The 19,435-nt window shown below is 48.9% G+C and overlaps 1 protein-coding gene across 9 annotated transcripts in view; it reads right to left on the reverse strand.

Moving 5' to 3' along the window:
• Bicral (BRD4 interacting chromatin remodeling complex associated protein like) overlaps positions 1-19,435 on the reverse strand; it is a 92,327-nt gene that overhangs the window by 16,993 nt on the left and 55,899 nt on the right. For 3 of the 9 annotated variants that reach the window (XM_011246345.3, XM_006523976.4, XM_017317377.1), the window contains 4 exons: positions 15,843-15,888; positions 14,957-15,005; positions 14,804-14,872; positions 9,342-11,015 (listed from right to left, as the gene is read on the reverse strand). In XM_011246345.3, the coding sequence (XP_011244647.1) occupies positions 9,342-11,015; positions 14,804-14,872; positions 14,957-15,005; positions 15,843-15,888 (1,838 nt within the window). The other 6 variants (XM_011246346.3, XM_006523974.4, XM_006523981.4 and 3 more) reach the window with 6 other exon arrangements.

Below are 19,435 nucleotides of genomic sequence, written 5' to 3' on the forward strand. Positions count from 1 at the left end.
AGACCAGGCTGGCCTCAAACTCAGAAATCCACCTGCCTCTGCCTCCCAAGTGCTGGGATTAAAGGCGAGTGCCACCACGCCTGGCGGTTGTTTTGTTTTTGAGACAAGTTATCCCTATGTAGCCCTGGTTGTTCTATGCTAGGTTCAAACTCAACGACATCTCCCTGCATCTGCCTCCTGAGTGCTGGGATCACAGGCTCACGTCTGGCATAACTCGGCTCCTGTCACCTAAGACCCATAGGATGCACACCTCACACACCTTTCCTATCCAACATCTTCCTCGTGTCCCCTGGACTTGCTTTCCTTCCCCTATAGCACATTGCACCTTCTCTCCCAGGCTTTCATTTGTGATCTCTCCTTTCTGGAACATTCACCACCTAGACCTTTTGTCTTGTTGGCCTTTGCGTCCCTTTGGAAGGTCACAGGTCAGCAGCCAGCATGAAGGGTCAGCAGGTAAAGCTCCTGCCATCAAGCCAGATAACCTCAGTATAGTCCCTGGGCCCCGCCCCGGGGCAGTGCGGGAGAAGAGAACCAGCCCATGCAAGTGGCCCTCTCTGATCGGCACACTCTCGCTGTGGCCTGTGCGGCCATACACTCTCACAAAATAAACAGTGGATGGTCCCAGGTCTGTCAGCATTGTCTTGTGCTGTGCCATCTTGTTAGAGTTTGCCCAAACCTAACACATGTCCACTTGGAATACAGTGTATGCAAGCTGGCTTCTCACTGATCCTGAAACAGGGCTCTATGTTCTAGGGCCTGAAGAGCGAGCGGCAGTGTTCAGCACTGAGCACAGACTGAGGTCACATCCTTAGTGTGCAGTAAAGTGAAAAGAACAGGCAAGGAGACAGGGAGGTGGGGGGGTGCAGGGAAGGAGCCCCAGAAGCAAGATGGAGAGGGCAGGCTGGTGCCACAGTGCAGGTTCAATAGCACCATGTGTCTGCCTACTCAGAGGACCTTGGAGCACCAGAGACCCTGATGCCGGCCAGGGATGTGGCCTCCTCCTAGGAGTAGGAGCTCCCAGAGGGCCTGGCTCCAGTCACCAGGCTAGCCCTTTGGGAGGACTAGTGCTCTGGAATGGAGCTGTGAGGCAGAGGCTGAACCCACATCAATCGCCATGACAAGGAACACGTGTCTAATGAGGTGACATGAGGGCTGTAACCGGCTGCGGGAACTGGCTGGGTCTGGGCCCTCCACCCCACTTTAGCTGCACTTTAGCGTCGCTTGGGAGCTTTTGGAAAATGTTGGTGCCTAAGGTCCTTGCTCCACGCTGTTGAGATCAGAATTTATGGGGATTAAGGCGCAGGCAGGTGTCACATTGTTTAGAATGTTCCCCACTTGCCTCGATTATGCAGCTAAGTTCCTCGGTTTTTTCAGATGAGAGAACTGAAGACAGGTTTAGCCACACGCCACCTGCTGACAGGGCACAGGCAGGGATGACCCAACACTTGCTTCCCCAGGAAGGCTCCCTGCACCTGCTGCAGAATATGACCGCGGGAAAGAGGCAAGGCACAGTATCCAGCGGCCTGTGACCACTGTGCCTACCGCCTCCACTGTTGTGTGAGACTGTCACAAGGCGGCTTACGTGCAGCTCCAGGGAAAGGGTTAAAAATTATCTGGTCAGGGCCCGGCACTGTCTTGGTTACTGCCAATATCTCCATCATTCATGGAGAGGATGTTTGAGAGAGATTTTCACAGAAGAATCTCAAGCTGGGTGTGGTGGGTACCTATTAGCACTGGGGAGAAAGAGGCAGGTGGATGTCTGTGAGTTTGAGGCCAGTCAGAGCTACATAGTAAGCGACCCTGCCTTAAAAATGGTTTTTTTGTTTGTTTGTTTTTTGGTTTTTTGTTGTTGTTTGTTTGTTTGTTTTGTTTTGTTGGTTTTTCAAGACAGTGTTTCTCTGTGTAGCCCTGGCTGTCCTGGAACTCACTCTGCAGACCAGGCTGGCCTCGAACTCAGAAATCCGCCTGCCTCTGCCTCCCAAGTGCTGGGATTAAAGGTGTGCGCCACCACGCCGGGCAGTTTTTGTTTTGTTTTTGTTTTTTGTTTGTTTTTTTAGATTTATTTATTGGTTATATGTAAGTACACTGTAGCTGTCTTCAGACACTCCAGAAGAGGGAGTCAGATCTCATTATGGATGGTTGTGAGCCACCATGTGGTTGCTGGGATTTGAACTCTGGACCTTCGGAAGAGCAGTCGGGTGCTCTTACCCACTGAGCCATCACACCAGCCCCGTTTTGTTTTTTTAAATAGGGTTTAGAGACTTATTAAAAGCATAGGAGAAGAAAGCAAGTCTGTCTAGCTGGACACCTGCAGACACAGTAAGGTGTGTATGTGTGTGTGGGGTAGGGGATAGGAGAGAGGCAGGGCTGGAGACCAAGACAGAGAATTCAGCTCGCTCGCACCTGCACCCTCACACCCAAGGCCTTGAGGGTGCATGCTGGCTCCTGGCTCTCAAGGAATTTTAGAGCTACTAAACCTTTTGGAGCTCTGAAAAGGCTTAGACCTATCATAGTTTTTGCTTGACACGCTAAATTCTCATAAAAAGCACCTGGCTTACTTCCGACTTGTACATTTGGATCCATTTAGAAGGCAGTGTAAAGCCTGGTGTTCCTTTGGGCTCCACAGAGGACGCCTGGCTCTCAGTTAGAGGCAAGGCCTTCCCAACCACGCCTCCAGCAGCAGGCAGAAGTGCTCAGTGCGGTAGGTGACCTGTCAGAGGCAGAGGGCCCGTGCGAGTGCCTCCAATGGGCTCGCCCCTTGGGACAACTGGAGCACTGAGAAGAAGAAAGTAGGATAAGCACAAAGAAGCAACCAGATCAGAGACGGGACTACACGGACGGTCTGGAGGGGGGAGGTATAGATGAGCAGGGAGTCACAAGCTCATCTGGGCCACACCTAATCGCTGGCTGAAGACTCACTACACTGTTTATCTACTTTGTCCAAGTATGTTTTTATCTTTACATTTCGGGGGCATGGGGAGCACATGCCACAGCGTGTATGATTGTGGTGGTCAGAGGGGACAGCCTGTGGGACTGGGTTCTCTCTTTTCAACGTGTGCTTTCCAGAGACTATGCTTAGGCTTTGCGGCTGCTACCTTTACCTGCTGAGCCACCTCGCAGGTCCTTAAGTCTTTTTTTTTTTTTTTTTAATTTATTATATGTAAGTACACTGTAGCTGTCTTCAGACACACCCGAAGAGGGCGTCAGATCTCATTACGGATGGTTGTGAGCCACCATGTGGTTGCTGGGATTTGAACTCAGGACCTTTGGAAGAGCAGTTGGGTGCTCTTAACTGCTGAGCCATCTCTCCAGCCCTCCTTAAGTCTTTTTAAAAATGCTGATTTTTTTTCCTTCTGGATATGATAGCGCATGACTTAAAATTAATCCCAGCACTCAGGAGGCAGAGGCAGGCAGATCTCTGAGTTTGAGGCCAGCCTTGTCTGCAGAGTGGGTTCCAGGACAGCAATGGCAGAGCCCCCTGGAACTGGAGTTATAGACCGTTGGGAGCTGTCCCAAGCGGGCGCTGGTAATGGCGCTAAGAGCAGCCAGTGCTCTCAACCCTGGGTTAAAGGTGTAAGGTCACCAATGTGCAAACAACATTTTCTGACTGAATTCTGGGTGAAAATCTACTGTAAAGTGCACGAATGTCTTGATCACAGAAATCGGCATTATCTGGCTTGGCATTAACTCTCTTGGTGGGGCGGTAACAACATGAAATGTCAGGAAGCCCCTCTTCTCGGGAGATGCTGAAGAAGTTACAGGCAAACAGTCGGAGTGTTTATAAAGGACTTTGAAATGTGTTTGTTCTTGAGCACACTACATAGACACACATGGACCCTTAGTACGAGTAACACAGATACTGCAGAATCTAGGCTATGGGAGACAGACACCAGGCGAGCAGTTTTCTGTCCCCTTTCAGTTTCCATGGCTCCGAGTCTCAGACTGAGCCCAGGCTCCAGGGGTCACTGTAAGCAAGCAGTGGCTGGAGAGCAGGGGGTAAACTTCCTGCTCTCTGTGAGTGCTTGGGGCAGAGCTGACTAACTACCCACCCTGAACGCAACGCCAAGAAATGCAGTCCTCGAGAATGTTAACAGTTAAAAATAGATTACTATGTGTGTGTGCACATCTGTGCATGTGTGCGAGTGTGCACGTGTATGCCAGTATGCATGTGTGTGTGCATGTGTGGAGGTACGAGGACACCTTTGTGGACTGGGCCCTCCCCTTCCTTCCAGCGGTACATGGGTTTCAGGGATCAATTCAGGTTCCAGGCTTCTTCAGCCACTGCCTAACTGCTGAACTCTTTCACTTGCGCATAAGATGAACCACAAATGCTGGATTAGGAGACTGGAAGGTTTGGCTCAGCAGTTTAAGAACACTTGCTGCTCTTGCAGAGGGCCTGAGTTCAGTTCCCAGTGCCCACCTTGGGTGGCTCACCACTGCCTGCAACTCCAGCTCCCGGGGACTGGCATCTCTAGCCACCGCTGGCACCCGTATACCCCTTACACAGACACATACATGGACAAACTAAAAGTAATCAAATAAACCTTTAAAAAGTATTTGCTAAATTAAAATTTTTACAAACATAAACAGTTCACGCTTCCGATAATGGTGTTTTTGTTCATTGCAATAGTCTAGGATTTCTATAGAAAACCTACACAGGAATTATAAAGTAGAGCCACTCTTGTTGCCGTGGATGTGAACGGCATGTGACCTACTTCCTGCCCTTACAGTGCATGCTGTCTTCACAAAGCTATGCCCGTATCTCTTCACTCCAGAATGGAGCCCCTGAAAACCACCAGCAGGAGCACCCTGGATGTCACACCACGACCCACTGTCCTCTCTTACATACAGACTCACAGAGAACCTGGATGTCACGCCACGTCCCACTGTCCTCTCTTACATACAGACTCACAGAGAACTATTCTGAAGCTTCCAGGAGAGACTGCTTTTTAGCATCATCTACAAGAAACTGGGGAGTCAGCCACATTCTCCTCCCACCTGAGGGAGGGGAAGAGGAAATGGCCATGCTATAGGTGAACATACATAGCAGATCAATACGTACTATCTCAGTTATATAATAGAGTGCAGTGTCCACAGTGTGATGCAGAGAACAAACAGCCTGTCTAGCCATGTCACCTGCCTGTAACTACAGAGTCTGTGTCACAGGGAATCTGAAGGCCTAGCAAGAATGAGACTTCGGGGAGACGGGAGTGGCAGACTGGCTGTGAGCTTTTGACCATTTGGGTACCACTCTGTATTTTTATCCATCGTGCAGCTTATGTTTGAGTCAGCGTCTGTTCCTCTTGGCCCAGGTTGCCTTGAACCTGTGACAATCCTCTCTCAGCCTCCTGTGTACTAGGACATAGTGTGAAACAAGAACCTATAGCTATAAATGATACCAGAGAAGAAGGAAAACCACCCAGAATACAGGATCAGAGCGACAGCTCTGGAAAAGTCTCCACATAGGGACACTGTAGTGACAGTAAGGAATGGCCACTGCAAGGTTAGACCAGTGCAGTCAGTCTGAAAGAAATCTGTGTACCTACAGAGCCTCAGGTAGCCCAGGGTGGCCCCGAGGTCACTACGTAGCCAAGGCTAGTTTTGATCCCTGATGATCCTCCTTGCCTCCATCTCCCAAGTGCTGGAACACAGGTGTGGCCCCACCCCGCCCCAGCAGAAGAAGCACAGTGGGGAGACCTGGCAGACAGCCAGTGACAGGAGCAATCACAGAGTCTTGAGGACCGCCCTGAAAATGCATACCCTGAGTTTACTCACAGTGGTCCAGCCCAGGGACACCATAAGAAATAGTAACTTTGTACTTTTCCAAAAGAATGACTGGGGAGAGGGGTGGGGGTTTGAAGGTCAGGGCATGCGCTGTGCACACACACGGACACACACGACAGGCATGGTGGCCTGTGCACTTAGGAGGCAGAAGCAGGAGGACTGCTCGAATCCAAGGAAATCCAAACTACACAGGAAGTTTTAGTCCAGCCTAGGGTACTGTGTGAGATCCTGTCTTTTTTTTTTTTTTTAAAGAATTATTTATTTTTATGTACACTGTATTTATTTTAAGTACACTGTAGCTGTCTTCAGACACCCCAGAAGAGGGCATCAGATCCCATTACAGATGGTTGTGAGCCATCATGTGGGTGCTGGGAATTGAACTCAGGACCTTGGGAAGAGCAGTCAGTGCTCTTAACTGCTGAGCCACCTCTCCAGCCTGTAAGATCCTGTTTTAAAAAACACAAAACAGAGTCCTGCTTCAGCTGGAGGCCAGAGAGGCGGCTCAGGAGAGCTTTCACTGCTGTTTACAGTACCAGGGCTTGGCTCCCAGCTCCTGACCAAATGTAACTACAATTCCAGGTGATCCAACATCCTCTCCTGGCCTATGAGGGCACCAGGCTCGTATATAGCACACAGACATACATGCAGGCAAAACACCCATACACATAAAATCCAAAGATGATTTGGCAGGTAAAGGGGCTTGCTACCACACCTGAAGGAGACCAGAACACTGAATCCCCAGAATTTATGTGGTGGAAAGAGAATAAGTGAATTCTGCAAACCTATACACACACACACACACACACACACACACACACACACACACAGAAAACAAGGACTGGTGAGATCTCAGCTAGTTAGGGCACTTGCTGCCAAGCCTGAACCGAGTCTGCTTCCCGGGGCCCAGGTACTGTGAGGAGAGACCCCACCAGCTCTCCTCTGACCCCCAAGGTGCTTATGGTGTGTGTGTGTGTGTGTGTGTGTGTGTGTGTGTACTGCCCCCAAAATAATCAAGTGTGCTAAGAAACAAATCAGCAGGTGAGAACAACAGCAAGGTCAGGAGAGTCTGTTGGAGGCTCTAGAGCCTGGCGCTGACGTGAGGAAAGGAAAGGACCTCCCTTCTGCCGCCCTGGGTGGCTGAGGAGTGAGGCTGAACGGATCACAGCCTCTGGGATGGCTCCTTCCTCTTCCAGGAGACCTGGCTTTCCATTTCCTAGTTTTTAACGTATTTGGGCGTTTTGCCTGTGAATGTCTGTGTACCATGTATGTGCCTGGTGCCCATAGAAGCCCCACGAGGGAGTCAGAGACACCTGGGACTGGAGTGGCAAAGTGGGAGCCGCCATGTGGGTGCTGGGGACTGAGCCAGGCCTTTGCAAAAGCAGCCAGTTTTCTTAGTCGCGGGGATATCTCTCCACCCTAGATTTTAATTATTTTAAACTCTACATTTTTTAAAAAGATTTACTTATTTTATGTATATGAGTATACTGTCAACTGTCTTCAGACACACCAGAAGAGGACACCAGATCCCATGGCTATGAGCCACCATGTAGTTGCTGGGAATTAAACTCAGGACCTCTGAAAAAGCAGTCAGTGCTCTCTGCTGCTGGGTCATCTCTCCAGCCCCAGTCATTAAAAACCTGCTTGCTGGGCTGGTGAGATGGCTCAGAGGGTAAGAGCACTGACTGCTCTTCCGAAGGTCCTGAGTTCAAATCCCAGCAACCACATGGTGGCTCAAAACCATCCGTAACGAAATCTGACTCCCTCTTCTGGAGTGTCTGAGGATAGCTACAGTGTACATACATATAATAAATGAACAAACAAACAGATAAATCTTTAAAAAAAAAACCTGCTTGCTCTGACTTTTTTTTTTTTTTTTTTTGGTTTTTCGAGACAGGGTTTCTCTTTATAGCCCTGGCTGACCTGGAACTCACTTTGTAGACCAGGCTGGCCTCGAACTCAGAAATCTGCCTGCCTCTGCCTCCTGAGTGCTGGGATTAAAGGCGTGTGCCACCACGCCCAGCCTTGCTCTGACTCTTAGTGTGATTACCAAGTCAAAGGTATATGGTTTCTAAGAGACTATCTGTACCTGTAGAAGACTCATACTGAAATATAAGAGGTTAAGCTCTTCTACAGACACTAAGAAACAAATCAACAGGTAAAACCAACAGCACAGAGAGGAGAAACTGTTATAGGTCCTAAAGTTTCTCCTGAGTATGCAGAAGGCTGTGGAAATAAAGACAGAGGAGGCAGCTGTGTGGGTGCAAGCAGGCTACATACAGCCTAAGTCCTCTTGGCGGGAGAAGACTTCGGTGTGATTGGTGCCTGCTGCCGACTGTTCTGCTGTGTTGGAACTCGGGCCTCAAGCACACTAGGCGAAGCCCTCTCTCACTGAGGTGTGTCTGACCCCTACGGAGCACGCTCAGAATGAGAAGAAAAGGAAATGTCTGTCAAGTAGAGGACAGAAGCTGAGGAGCACTGAGAGCTTTCCAGCAATAATCTGTGATGTTACCCATTGGGCTGGCTCAGGGACAGGTCAAAGGAGAGTGTTCTTGATCTGCGCCCCACCCCCCACCCCCACCATGCCTCCCTCTGGGTTGAGCCAGTGACCATACATGCATATGTGTATATGCATGTATGTGTGTGTGTGTGTGTGTGTGTGTGTGTGTGTGTGTGTGTGCGCACAAGTGTATACTTGGAGTAGTTAAGTTTTTGATAAGTCAACACAAGCTGGAGTCATCTGAGACTCGGGAGATCCAGTTTAGGAACTGCCTCCATGAGACTGGCCTCTGGGCAAGTCTGTGAAGCATTTTTTGGTTGACGATTGATGTGGGGGAGCCCAACCCACTGTGGGTGGTGCCATCCCTTGGCAGGTGGTTCTGTGCATATAAGAAACTGAGAAGCAGGGCTTAGTGGCGAACGCCTTTAATCCCAGCACTTGGGAGGCAGAGGCAGGTGGGTTTCTGAGTTTGAGGCCAGCCTGGTCTACAGACTGAGTTCCAGGACAGCCAGGGCTACACGGAGAAACCCTGCCTTGAAACAAACCAAACCAAACTAGCTGAGCAGGCCATGGTGAGCAAGTCAGAGAGCAGCGCTTCTCCGTGCCCTATGCACCGACCCTGTCTCCAGATATCTATGCTGATTTCCCACGAGGACTTCCCTCAGTGACGGATGGACTGTGACATGGAAGTGTAACCCGCTCCTCCTCACAGTGTGTCACCTCAGTGACAGTAAGCTAACACAATATTCCTGCCATAGCATGTGTGTCAATGTCAGTGGGCCACTTAGGGCGCGGTTGTCTTCTACCATGTGTGCCCAGGGGTCAGACTCAGGTGTGACAGTCAGTGCCTTCGCCTCCTGAGTCATCTACTGGCCCCAAATCCAATTCCATTCCAGAGTCTCCACTCTACAACAGCTAAGAGCCGTCCATTAAGAGGAAGAATTGATCAACCAAAATTGAAACACTGAAGTACACTTCACCCAGGGTGACACTTATATAATTATATGTATATGACAGGAACTCCCACCCAGCCCCACCCCCACACGTGTCCGGCACTGACCTGACAGAAGAACTGCTGCTGTGTCCCCGGGGTGTTGCTCAAGGTGCTGGGGGATTTGGAAGCAGAGACTGGAAGACGGTGGGACACACTGACGGGCGCTGGCGTTCTGTTGGCTTGTGTCAGCTGGTCTCCCGTAAAGTTTGATCCCGGTGCCCCCGACTGCACCGTAGGCCCAAGAGTAGGATGAGCAGTGCTAGCTGAGCTGACGGCGGGGAACCGAGCGGGTCCTGCCATGCCGCTCACCGCGGGCATGGTGGCGAAGCCTGGCCTTCCCTGGGAAACACTGCTCTGCCCAGGTGACAGGTGTAACACGGTGGGTGAGGCCTGCTGCAAGGGCATCTGTCCCCCGACGATCTGAGGAGAGGCGTGGTTGACTATCACTGGACTTCCAGAGGTGGCAAAAGTCTGCCCAGACACCAGCTGGACGGCGGTATTCTGGTTATTAAGCATCTGTCCGGAATATGGTTGGTTGGTCCTGAGCATGTTAGAGGAATTCCTGTTCAGCATGACATGCTCAGAGGCCACTTGGCCAGAGATGAGCTGGGAGGGCTGAGTCTGAAGCAGCTGCCCGTTTATAGCCTGGACATGGTGCACCGAGTTGGAGCTGACAGAAAGGCTTGTGGGTATAAGGAACTGACTTTGGGGAGTGTGAGGCTGGCCCATGGGGGAATGGATGACGATGCTGCCCCCTGTGCCGCTCACTGCCTGCGAGGTGACAGGCTTTCTCGTGTTCTGTTGGTTGACAATGTTCACAGACATGTGCGGCCCAACCACGGAGCCCTGGGGCGAGCTTGTGGGGGCGAAGGAGATCCCCTGCTGGGCATGGTGCTGCTGGATCCCAAGGTTGTTCACATTGTACGCGCTCTGCTGACCCATCTGGACCGGCTTTGGCTGGATATTAATTGGGACTTTATTTGAATTTGGTGCAAGACCCCTTTGAATAATGATGTTATGCACGGGTAAAGATGCCTGGAAATTTGTGCTGTTAAATGGAACGGTGACAGGCTGTGCTACAGGACTGGAAGTGGAGTTCCCAAACAGAGAGTTGCCGTTAGGAGTCTGTCTGTGAACCAGAAGCCCCCCACTCACATTAGATGGGGCTTGCTGCCCACTGCCTTTCAGTATGATTTGAGAGCCATCGAGGTTATTTATAGTCATCATGGAAGGCTGATTACCGAAGGACCCGATTAACTGTATCTGACCGGAGCCACTAATCTGGCTGCTGTTAGGCAAATGCTGGCTGGGAACACTGATCCCCACGTGTTGCATAAAGCCATGCTGCACACCCACTGTATTGCTTGCAAACGATGCTCCAACAGGCACGTGAGTCACCCCGATAGGCTGCAGTGTCTGACCTGAGTAATTAGAAACATTAGAAGCCTGAGTAAAGGATGCTGATGAAGAAGGATGAAGCTGGGCTTGTGCAAACTGTTGGCTTGAGCCTATACTGGCATCCAGGTACGCCTCTTCTGCCAATGTCTGTTCAGTGATATTAGCCTCCTGCAAGGATTTCTGAAGAATGTCAAAGGGTTGGTCCTCGCTGAGATCGGGGAGAGGTGAAGACTCAAGTTCATCTTCAAGAAACTGAAGGCTGCTTGCAAGCGGCAGCCCATCACTGGGCCCCTCCCCAAGCTGGTCACTCACACCTTTGAGGGCCGATTTAGGGTCAGCGTTCTAAAAAAAGCAGAATCAGTGTGTTATAAGGCATATCAAACCTTCAGAAGACAAGCTTAAAAACCCCTCTCCCGAATGACTATAAATATAAAGTTTAATGGTAAAGTTCCAGGCCACACTGATTTTATGGTTGCTGTTACTTTAAAACAAGGTCCTACTCAGACTGGCCTTGAACCTGCAGTCCTCCTGGAAAACACAACTTTCTCTCTCCAAACTACTTACCTTCTTTCTCCTGTTTTATTTCTTTAGTTATGATGAACAGTCTGTACGACCATTGCTTTGACAGATGATTTTATAGGGAACATACAGGAAGCTAGCTGAGGTGCGGCTCACACACGCTGTCTTAGCAAGGAAACTCAGGCTGGATGGCCAGGAATTTGAGGTTAGCCTGGGCTAACAGCAAGGGTGAGGCCAATCTGGGCCACACTGTGAGCCTCTGTCTCATCCTTAAAGAGAAGTGGGCATGCTGGCACAGGCCTTTAACCCAACAGTCTAACGGCAGGAGGAGCTGGCTCCATAAGCTTAACGTCTGCCTAGTATACGTGGTGAGTTCCGGGATAGCTAGGGCTAGAGTAAGACTTGCTTCAAAAACAAAACAACAACAAAAAATAGATGTAAGACAGGCAGACAGATAACATGAGATAACTAAGGCTATCTAGAGATCAGCTTCTTATTTCCAAGCTACTGGGTCATACTTTTTTCCTTTTTGGGGGGCTGGAGGGCTTTTCAAGACTGAGTTTCTCTGTGTAGCCTGGATGTCCTGGAACTTGCTCTGTAGACCAGGCTGGCCTTGAACTCACAGAGAGCCGATTGCCTCTGTTTCCTGAGCATGCGCCACCACTGCCAGCTAGCCTTCCTTTTTGGAGGAGGTGGGCAGGGTGCTAAAGATTGAACATAGGATCCCACTGGGGATAAGCACTCTCAGAAAAATGGATTTTCAGGTTGTTTCTAAGGTGCTAGTGGGATTCAGCCCAGGGATATATATCCAGACCACTGCACACCACAAAGTCAAAACAGGTTTGAGGAGCCCTGAGTATCACCTTGCTAGATGTCCAAGAAGATACCCTACGGCCCCAGAACACCAGACCCGACCAGAGTGAGTTCCCACATAAAATGAGTGCTCTTCTGACTTCCTGTATTTCCTGACTAACACTCCAGTATTTAGGAAAACTATTTCAAACTAAAAACAATGGAGCGAACAAAAACAAAGCCAGTTAACTCAAAAGGAAAAGCCACCCCTTTCCAGATATGCACACATGTGTTAGTTATGTCTTTAAGGAACCCAAGGGGAACAGACAATCCAGGGAGACTCCAATGCAGACCCAGGAAGAGAAGCTGAAGAGAGTAATACAAACTAAGACTCCTGCCACAGCCCAGTCATCTTTTGTGGCACAGATAGAAAAAAACTTTTAACTTGCTGTTCTGGAAAAGGAACCAAAGACATCTTGTGTGAAGGCAACCTCTACCAGCCAGCCCCTCAGCCTTAGGGGACTATGCTCTGTGTACTATATAGTATATTCAGAAAGAAACAAAAAGAATGGGAGAATTAAAAACAGACCAATCAAGAACAAGTATTCTAATCCAGTGCTGGTGGTGGTGGTGGCAGTAGTGGCACACGCCTTTAAATATCAACACTTGGGAGTCAGGGGCAGGTGGATCTGAGATTGAGGCCATCCTGGTCTACAGAGTCAATTCTAAGACAGCCAGGGCTACACAAAGACTCTGCCTCAAACAAAGCAAAAGTAAACAAACAAATAAAAATTAATGAAAGAAAGAAAGAAAGAAAGAAAGAAAGAAAGAAAGAAAGAAAGAAAGAAAGAGCAAACAAACAAGTATTCTTGTGTGTGGTGCACATGCCTGTAAATACCAACACTCAGATCTGCAGCTAATGAGGTTTTAATGGCTGAACGATTGGACAAACGAGCCAAGGCTGGGCTAGCCCTCAGCAGGTCCTAAAGAACCATGATAGGCATCGGGGAGAGCAATTGAGAGTAAGAAGATTGTTTTCTCTGGAGCAGAGGTGAGGCAGGTGGCTGGCACCCATATTTCTAGCATGAGGATGGCCGAGACCGCTGAGAGCTGGAGGTCACACTGGACTCTGTCTGACTTCTGAGAGCCAGGGCCTCTCACCGAAGCTGAGCTGGGCGGGCTGTGGAGAAGCCCCAGCATCCCTCCTGTCTCAGACCCTGACACTGGGGTTGGAGCACTTTTGCAGCCAGGCCTAGCTTCTTCTTCTTTTTTTATTTTTTTTTATTTTTTTGGTTTTTCTTTTCTTTTCTTTTCTTTTCTTTTCTTTTCTTTTCTTTTCTTTTCTTTTCTCTTCTCTTCTCTTCTCTTCTCTTCTCTTCTCTTCTTTTCTTTCTTTCTTCTTCTTCTTCTTTTTTTTTTTTTTAAGATTTATTTATTTGCTGGCGTGATGGCGCACGCCTTTAATCCCAGCACTCGGGAGGCAGAGGCAGGCAGATTTCTGAGTTCAAGGCCAGCCTGGTCTACAAAGTGAGTTCCAGGACAGCCAGGGCTACAGAGAAACCCTGTCTCGAAAAACCAAAAAAAAAAAAAAAAGATTTATTTATTATTATACATAAGTACACTGCAGTTGTCTTCAGATGTACCAGAAGAGGGCATCAGATCTCATTATGGGTGGTTGTGAGCCACCATGTGGTTGCTGGGATTTGAACTCAGGACCTTTGGAAGAGCGGTCAAGTGCTCCTATCTGCTAAGCCATCTCACCAGCCCCAGGCCTAGCTTTTTACGTGGGTCCTGGGGATTTGAACTCAGGTCCTTATTCTGGCTCAGCAAGTGCTCCCACCTACTGAGGTCTCTCCCCAGCCCCTAAACATAGATCTGAGAGAGTCTCCAAATAAGACTCCTCCGTTCCCATCTTGTCTATGCTCCTAGATCTTAACAGACCATGCTGTTGAGGTTAGGGCCTGAGTCAGAATCCTAGCACTGAACCTCTTGGCTGGGTAAACCTCTCTGTGCCTTAGCTTCCTTGTCTACAAGACAGAGCTAACGGTAAAACCACTTCCTGCAGGGACTGTGAGCATCAGATGCAGTCTGCACGAGCCCTCCTCACAAGCACATATTACCCCTCAACAGTGTTAGCTACTACCTTATCTTGTTTATAACATTATCTGTAAGTAACTAATCATTAAAAAGTCTCCTTAAAGCTCCTATGACAAGATTCAAAACATTCTTTTTTGTTTTGTTTTGTTTTTTGTTTTTTCGAGACAGGGTTTCTCTGTGTAGCCCTGGCTGCCCTGGAACTCACTCTGTAGACCAGGCTGGCCTTGAACTCAGAAATCCACCTGCCTCTGCCTCCCGAGTGCTGGGATTAAAGGTGTCGCCACCACGCCCAGCTGATTCAAAACATTCTAATGTCACAACACTGGCGTCACTTCATAAGGTTGAAGGCTTAGAAAGCTGGACGTGCTGGGCCAGAGGGACGGCTCAGAGGGTGAAGGCTCACCACAAAGCCTGGGATTTGATCTGTGGGACCTACTTGGTGGAAAGAGACAGCCAACTCAAGGCGGTCCTCCTCCTGATCGATACACGTACACTCAGGCACTCACGCATACGTAACATAGAGGAATGTCAAAAGCAAGAAGAAACTTAAGAGCCTGATTCTATGACAAACAGAGCACTGACATACTGTCATCCAGGTTTTCCCTCTCCTGTCAGTCACAAGGTGAGGTAATGATTCTTTGCACTCTACAGAGGCAATCGAAGCCTCTCTTGTAAGGTTTCCTTGAGACAGAAAGGCTTCAGGTCTGGTTTTCAGCACTCACCGTGGAGTTGGCGAAAATTGAATTAGAATTGGCTGCAGAATACCCTGCGTTCGTCACATCATCGCTGCCCTGCAGAGGGGGAATTCAACATGGCAGTTACTGCAGGGCTTGGAGAGACAAAAGCCGAGCCTGAGACACTTGTCTGTCACTTACCGATTTACTGCTAGGTCCGTGCAGAAAATAGTTCAATGCTTGTGGGTCTCTAGAAAAGAAGGAAGTGAGAGAGTGAAACAAGTAAGTACTGCTACTTCTACGTAAATAGCTGCTGATAGTTATATAAGGCAAAAAGAAACGAAACACTAGCTCCAGTGAAATCTCTCCATTTTAAACCATTTTCTACACTTCTGTCTCTGGGAAGCGCCTACTGCTTCAGTCCTGGGGGGTGAACTTGGACCTTGCCCTTGCTTGGTGAGCTAAAAATAAAACTAAGCAACACCCTGGCCTGCCATCCCCAGACTTACTAAAAAAAATAACAAGTAAAACCAAAAGGAATGGGTTGCTGAGTTATGACCTGTGTGTAAAACTACCTTTCTGTGGCAGTTAAGAGCACTGACTGCTCTTCCTGATGTCCTGAGTTCAAATCCCAGCAACCACATGGTGGCTCACAACCATCTGTATGTGATCTGATGCCCTCTTCTGAAGACAATGACAGTGTACTTTATACATAAAATAAATAAAATCTTATTTATTTGTTTATTTATTTATTTTTGTTTTCTGAGACAGGGTTTCTCTGTGTAGCCCTGGCTGTCCTGGAACTCACTCTGTAGACCAGGCTGGCCTCAAACTCAGAAATCTGCCTGCCTCTGCCTCTGCCTCCCAAGTGCTGGGATTAAAGGTGTGTGCCACCACTGCCTGGTATAACAAAATCTTAGTACAAACAAACAAACACACAAACTCTCTGTGCTAGTTATTGCTGTAACCATGGTAAAGTATTATTTTTTATTTTAAAAGGCCAGGAGCTTAAGATAGCTACAGAGCTCTTTCTACTCCTCACACCTCACACGAGCGGTCCACCCTGGGCCCCACAGGAGCATCTTACCCAATAAGATCGAGGAGACAGGAGTCATCGTCATCATCCATGACAACTGCAAGGAGAGAGGGAGGGAGGCAGTGAGTCGGAGCAGGGCGGCCAGCAATATGGATGCAGTGGAGCACGCTGAGCCTCCACACAACTGTCAGCACGGGAGCTTTCCCTAGTCACCTATCAAGCCTACCATGGGAAAAATGTTGTGGCTGGTGGGCACAGTGTCATTTGCCAGTAGTCCTGGCCACTCAGGTAGGACTCAGTAAGGAAGGGAACTTGAGTCCAAGAGTTCAAGGTCAGCCTGGACAATAGCAAGACCGCAGCTCATAAGTAAATAAACAAATAGCCAAGCAAGCCAGACACACTGGCAAACACCTTGATCCCAGGAGTTGGAAGGCAGAGACAGGAGGATCAGGAGGTGAAGGCTACCCTTGCCTACATGACAAGGTTGAGGCCAGCCTGGGCTACATGAGACCCCATGTCAAAAACAAAAAACAAAAACAAAAACAAAAACAAAAACAAAAGGTGCCAGGCGTAGTGGCGCACGCCTTTAATCCCAGCACTCGGGAGGCAGAGGCAGAGGCAGGCGGATTTCTGAGTTTGAGGCCAGCCTGGTCTACAAAGTGAGTTCCAGGACAGCCAGGGCTACACAGAGAAACCCTGTCTCGAAAAACAACAACAACAACAAAAAGGTAGAAATATGTGAAATTAACAGTTACTTGAATACATTTTTGACTTAAATTGTTTCTCCTATAAATCAGTTTCAACATAGAGGTCCAAAGAGTTTAGACACATCTAAGATAGCTGCAGCCACCGGCCACATGCAGATTCCCGAGAGAGACCATGAAGGAGGACTTATGCCATCAAACGTAGAATGAGTAAGGGCAGAGACAAAATTTTGCTTTAGGAAAGCTCTCAGATTCTGAAGTCCTTCAGGGTTGTGACCGGATGCGTCTAAACACTGAGAGCAACTCCGACTTCTCAACGTATTTTGGTGATCTTTGGGAAGGCAGAATGCGGGTTCTCCCCACATTTGGAGACAGACCAGGAGGCCCTGTGGTGCAAGCCATACAGGCTCTGGTCGTGGGCCTTGGGTGCTTCCCAGTGCAGAAATACTGTCCAAGTTCAATGCCGAATAGTCCATAGCTGGACCAGGAATGTTTAAAGTAGAAACTGCAGCCCAAGTTCTCCCCACTGCAGCTCGGAGCTCCCTCTCTCTGCCTGCAGCAGCCACAAGCATGGCCAGCACAGCTCTGGCCCAGACTGTAACAACTGAACAAATTCCAGCCGTGGTTCTCCCCCGAGAGCCAGTCAACTTACACTAGTGACCCGACACCTGGCAACCCTGCTTCTCACCCATTTCAAGCCATGCGTGGAATAATTTACATCACAGAACACCAGGGCCAAGAGTTCTGGAGCAGTTGGAAAGGGCAGTTGTGAACGGCAGTTGGACGCAGGAATGAAATCCTGAAGAGATGCCCAGAGGAGGGGCATACCCAGAAAAGGCAGAGGGAAGGGTGAGTCTTAAGGAGAGATTTTTCTCTGTTCAAACTTCCTTCTCCCATTAGTTCCTCCAAACCAATCATAAGGCCTAACAGCTGTGGTATTCCCTCCTGCCACGGGGAAGGACACTTTCTCTACTCTAGAAGAATGTGGAAGGGTAAGTTTCCTGATGTGGGACCCTCCTGTAGGTGGCTGGATTCGAAGGGTTGCGGAGTGACTGGGCTGATTATAATCCACTGAGCAGAGTGCAGGGTGGGGAGAGAGGATGGGTGAGGGAGAAGGAAGGAGAGTGGGATACATGAAGCAGAAGCTGTTGGCTACTGAAGCTAAGAGCAGCCAGCCATGAGAAATGGGCTCTTTAGGACCCAGGCAGGAGTCATTTGAGGTCACATTGGCACCAATGTTCCTGCACACATGACTTTTGAAAACAAGACTGGGAAGGAAACAGGAAAACTATCATCAACTGGGTATGCTGGATTTGTTACACAAGCCAGGCATGGTGACGAGGTGACATCTGTATTTTCAGCCCTTGGGAGGCAGAGGCAGAAGGCCTGATGCAAGTTTAAGGACAGCCTGGTCTACCTAATGAGTACCAGGACAGCCTAGGCTACATACGAACCTGCCTCAAACAAATGCCACAAAACAGAAGCTATGTCCTGATTACAAGCATTAGCCACAGCTCATGTCATTATAAACCACGCCTCCCAGACATCACAATCACACGGAATAAACTGTCCAATTATGATGTATCTTTAGGCCTATACAGTATATATTATTTCTTTACTTCAACATGGCTATTCAAATGAAGAATCCTATTATCGCCATAAACTTTCTTCTCTTTTTCTTGAGACTGCATCTCACTATGTACCCCTGGCTGGTTTGGAACTCACCGTGGAGAGCCCCCTGGCCTTTGTGGAGAGTGCTGGGATTAAAAGCATGCGTGATCATGCTTGTGCCTTCTATACTTAATTTTTAAAGTTGAAGATGGGGCTCAGTGGTTCAGCTCATGTGAAGCCTGGGTCTGATGTTTAGCATCACCCAAACCGCAGTGTCTGAGGCTTGCCCGCCTACAGACGGATTAAGAGGAATGTGAATGGGGGTTGCTAAGGAGACGGCTCTGCGGGTAAAGAGTTTTATTCTTGAAACCCATGTAACAAGATGGGCATGGTGGCACACATGGTAATCCCAATCCTGGGGTGCACAGAGGCAGGAGGATGCCTGGCACTCACTCACTTGCCATCTCAGCATACAAGCTCCAGGTCCCAGTGAGAGATCCTGCCTTAAAAAGTAAAGTGGGGGACTCCTGGGGACTAACCCCCAAAGCTGACCTCCACCCTACATACACACACACACACACACACACACACACACACACACACACACACACCACACACACTCTACACATTACACCACATACACTCTACACACCACACACACTCTACACACCACACACACCCTACACACCACACACACACAGAAAACATATGAGAAATACCACCCCTCCCAAAAAATAAGTCCATACCTCTCCCTTCCCTGCTGACGCCCTTCCCTAGCTCCCTAGCTCCTCTATTTGACAGACTCTGTGAGGGAAACTCAAGCCCAAAGGGCAAACCAGCCACCCACGAGGGTCTCTCCCACTAGCACTACAAAGCACTGAGATTTTGTTACCTCAGAGTTTGAAGTGACGGGCTACTCACTAAGTAGTCCTAATAGAACAATTATACATGCATATTTGACAATGGGGAACGAAGCCAGGGTACTCAGAGAGCATTTTACCCGCAGCTAACCAAGTTTATACTGTAAGATGAATTTAAGGTGGGTATAGTCTTCTCTACCCAACCAATGACACTTGTCAAACACTTGATTTGAAAGGCAGCCCAGCCGGGCAGGCGACCCTCTCTTGCCTGTGTGTAGAATGCTATTATCCTTCACAGTCAGGGGACCCTGAGAATTCTACTTTTTAAAAAGGGCCACAACTGGCAGTGGTGGCACACGCCGTGCACTCCCAGCGCTCTCAAGGGAGACTCAGATGGATCTCCCCGAGTTCAAGGCTATCAGAGAGATCCTATCTCAAACAACAACACGAGGGCTTGTGAGGTCTCTGT

The sequence above is a fragment of the Mus musculus genome, chromosome 17 (assembly GCF_000001635.26).
Source record: "Mus musculus strain C57BL/6J chromosome 17, GRCm38.p6 C57BL/6J".
NCBI classification, from domain to species: Eukaryota; Metazoa; Chordata; class Mammalia; order Rodentia; family Muridae; genus Mus; species Mus musculus.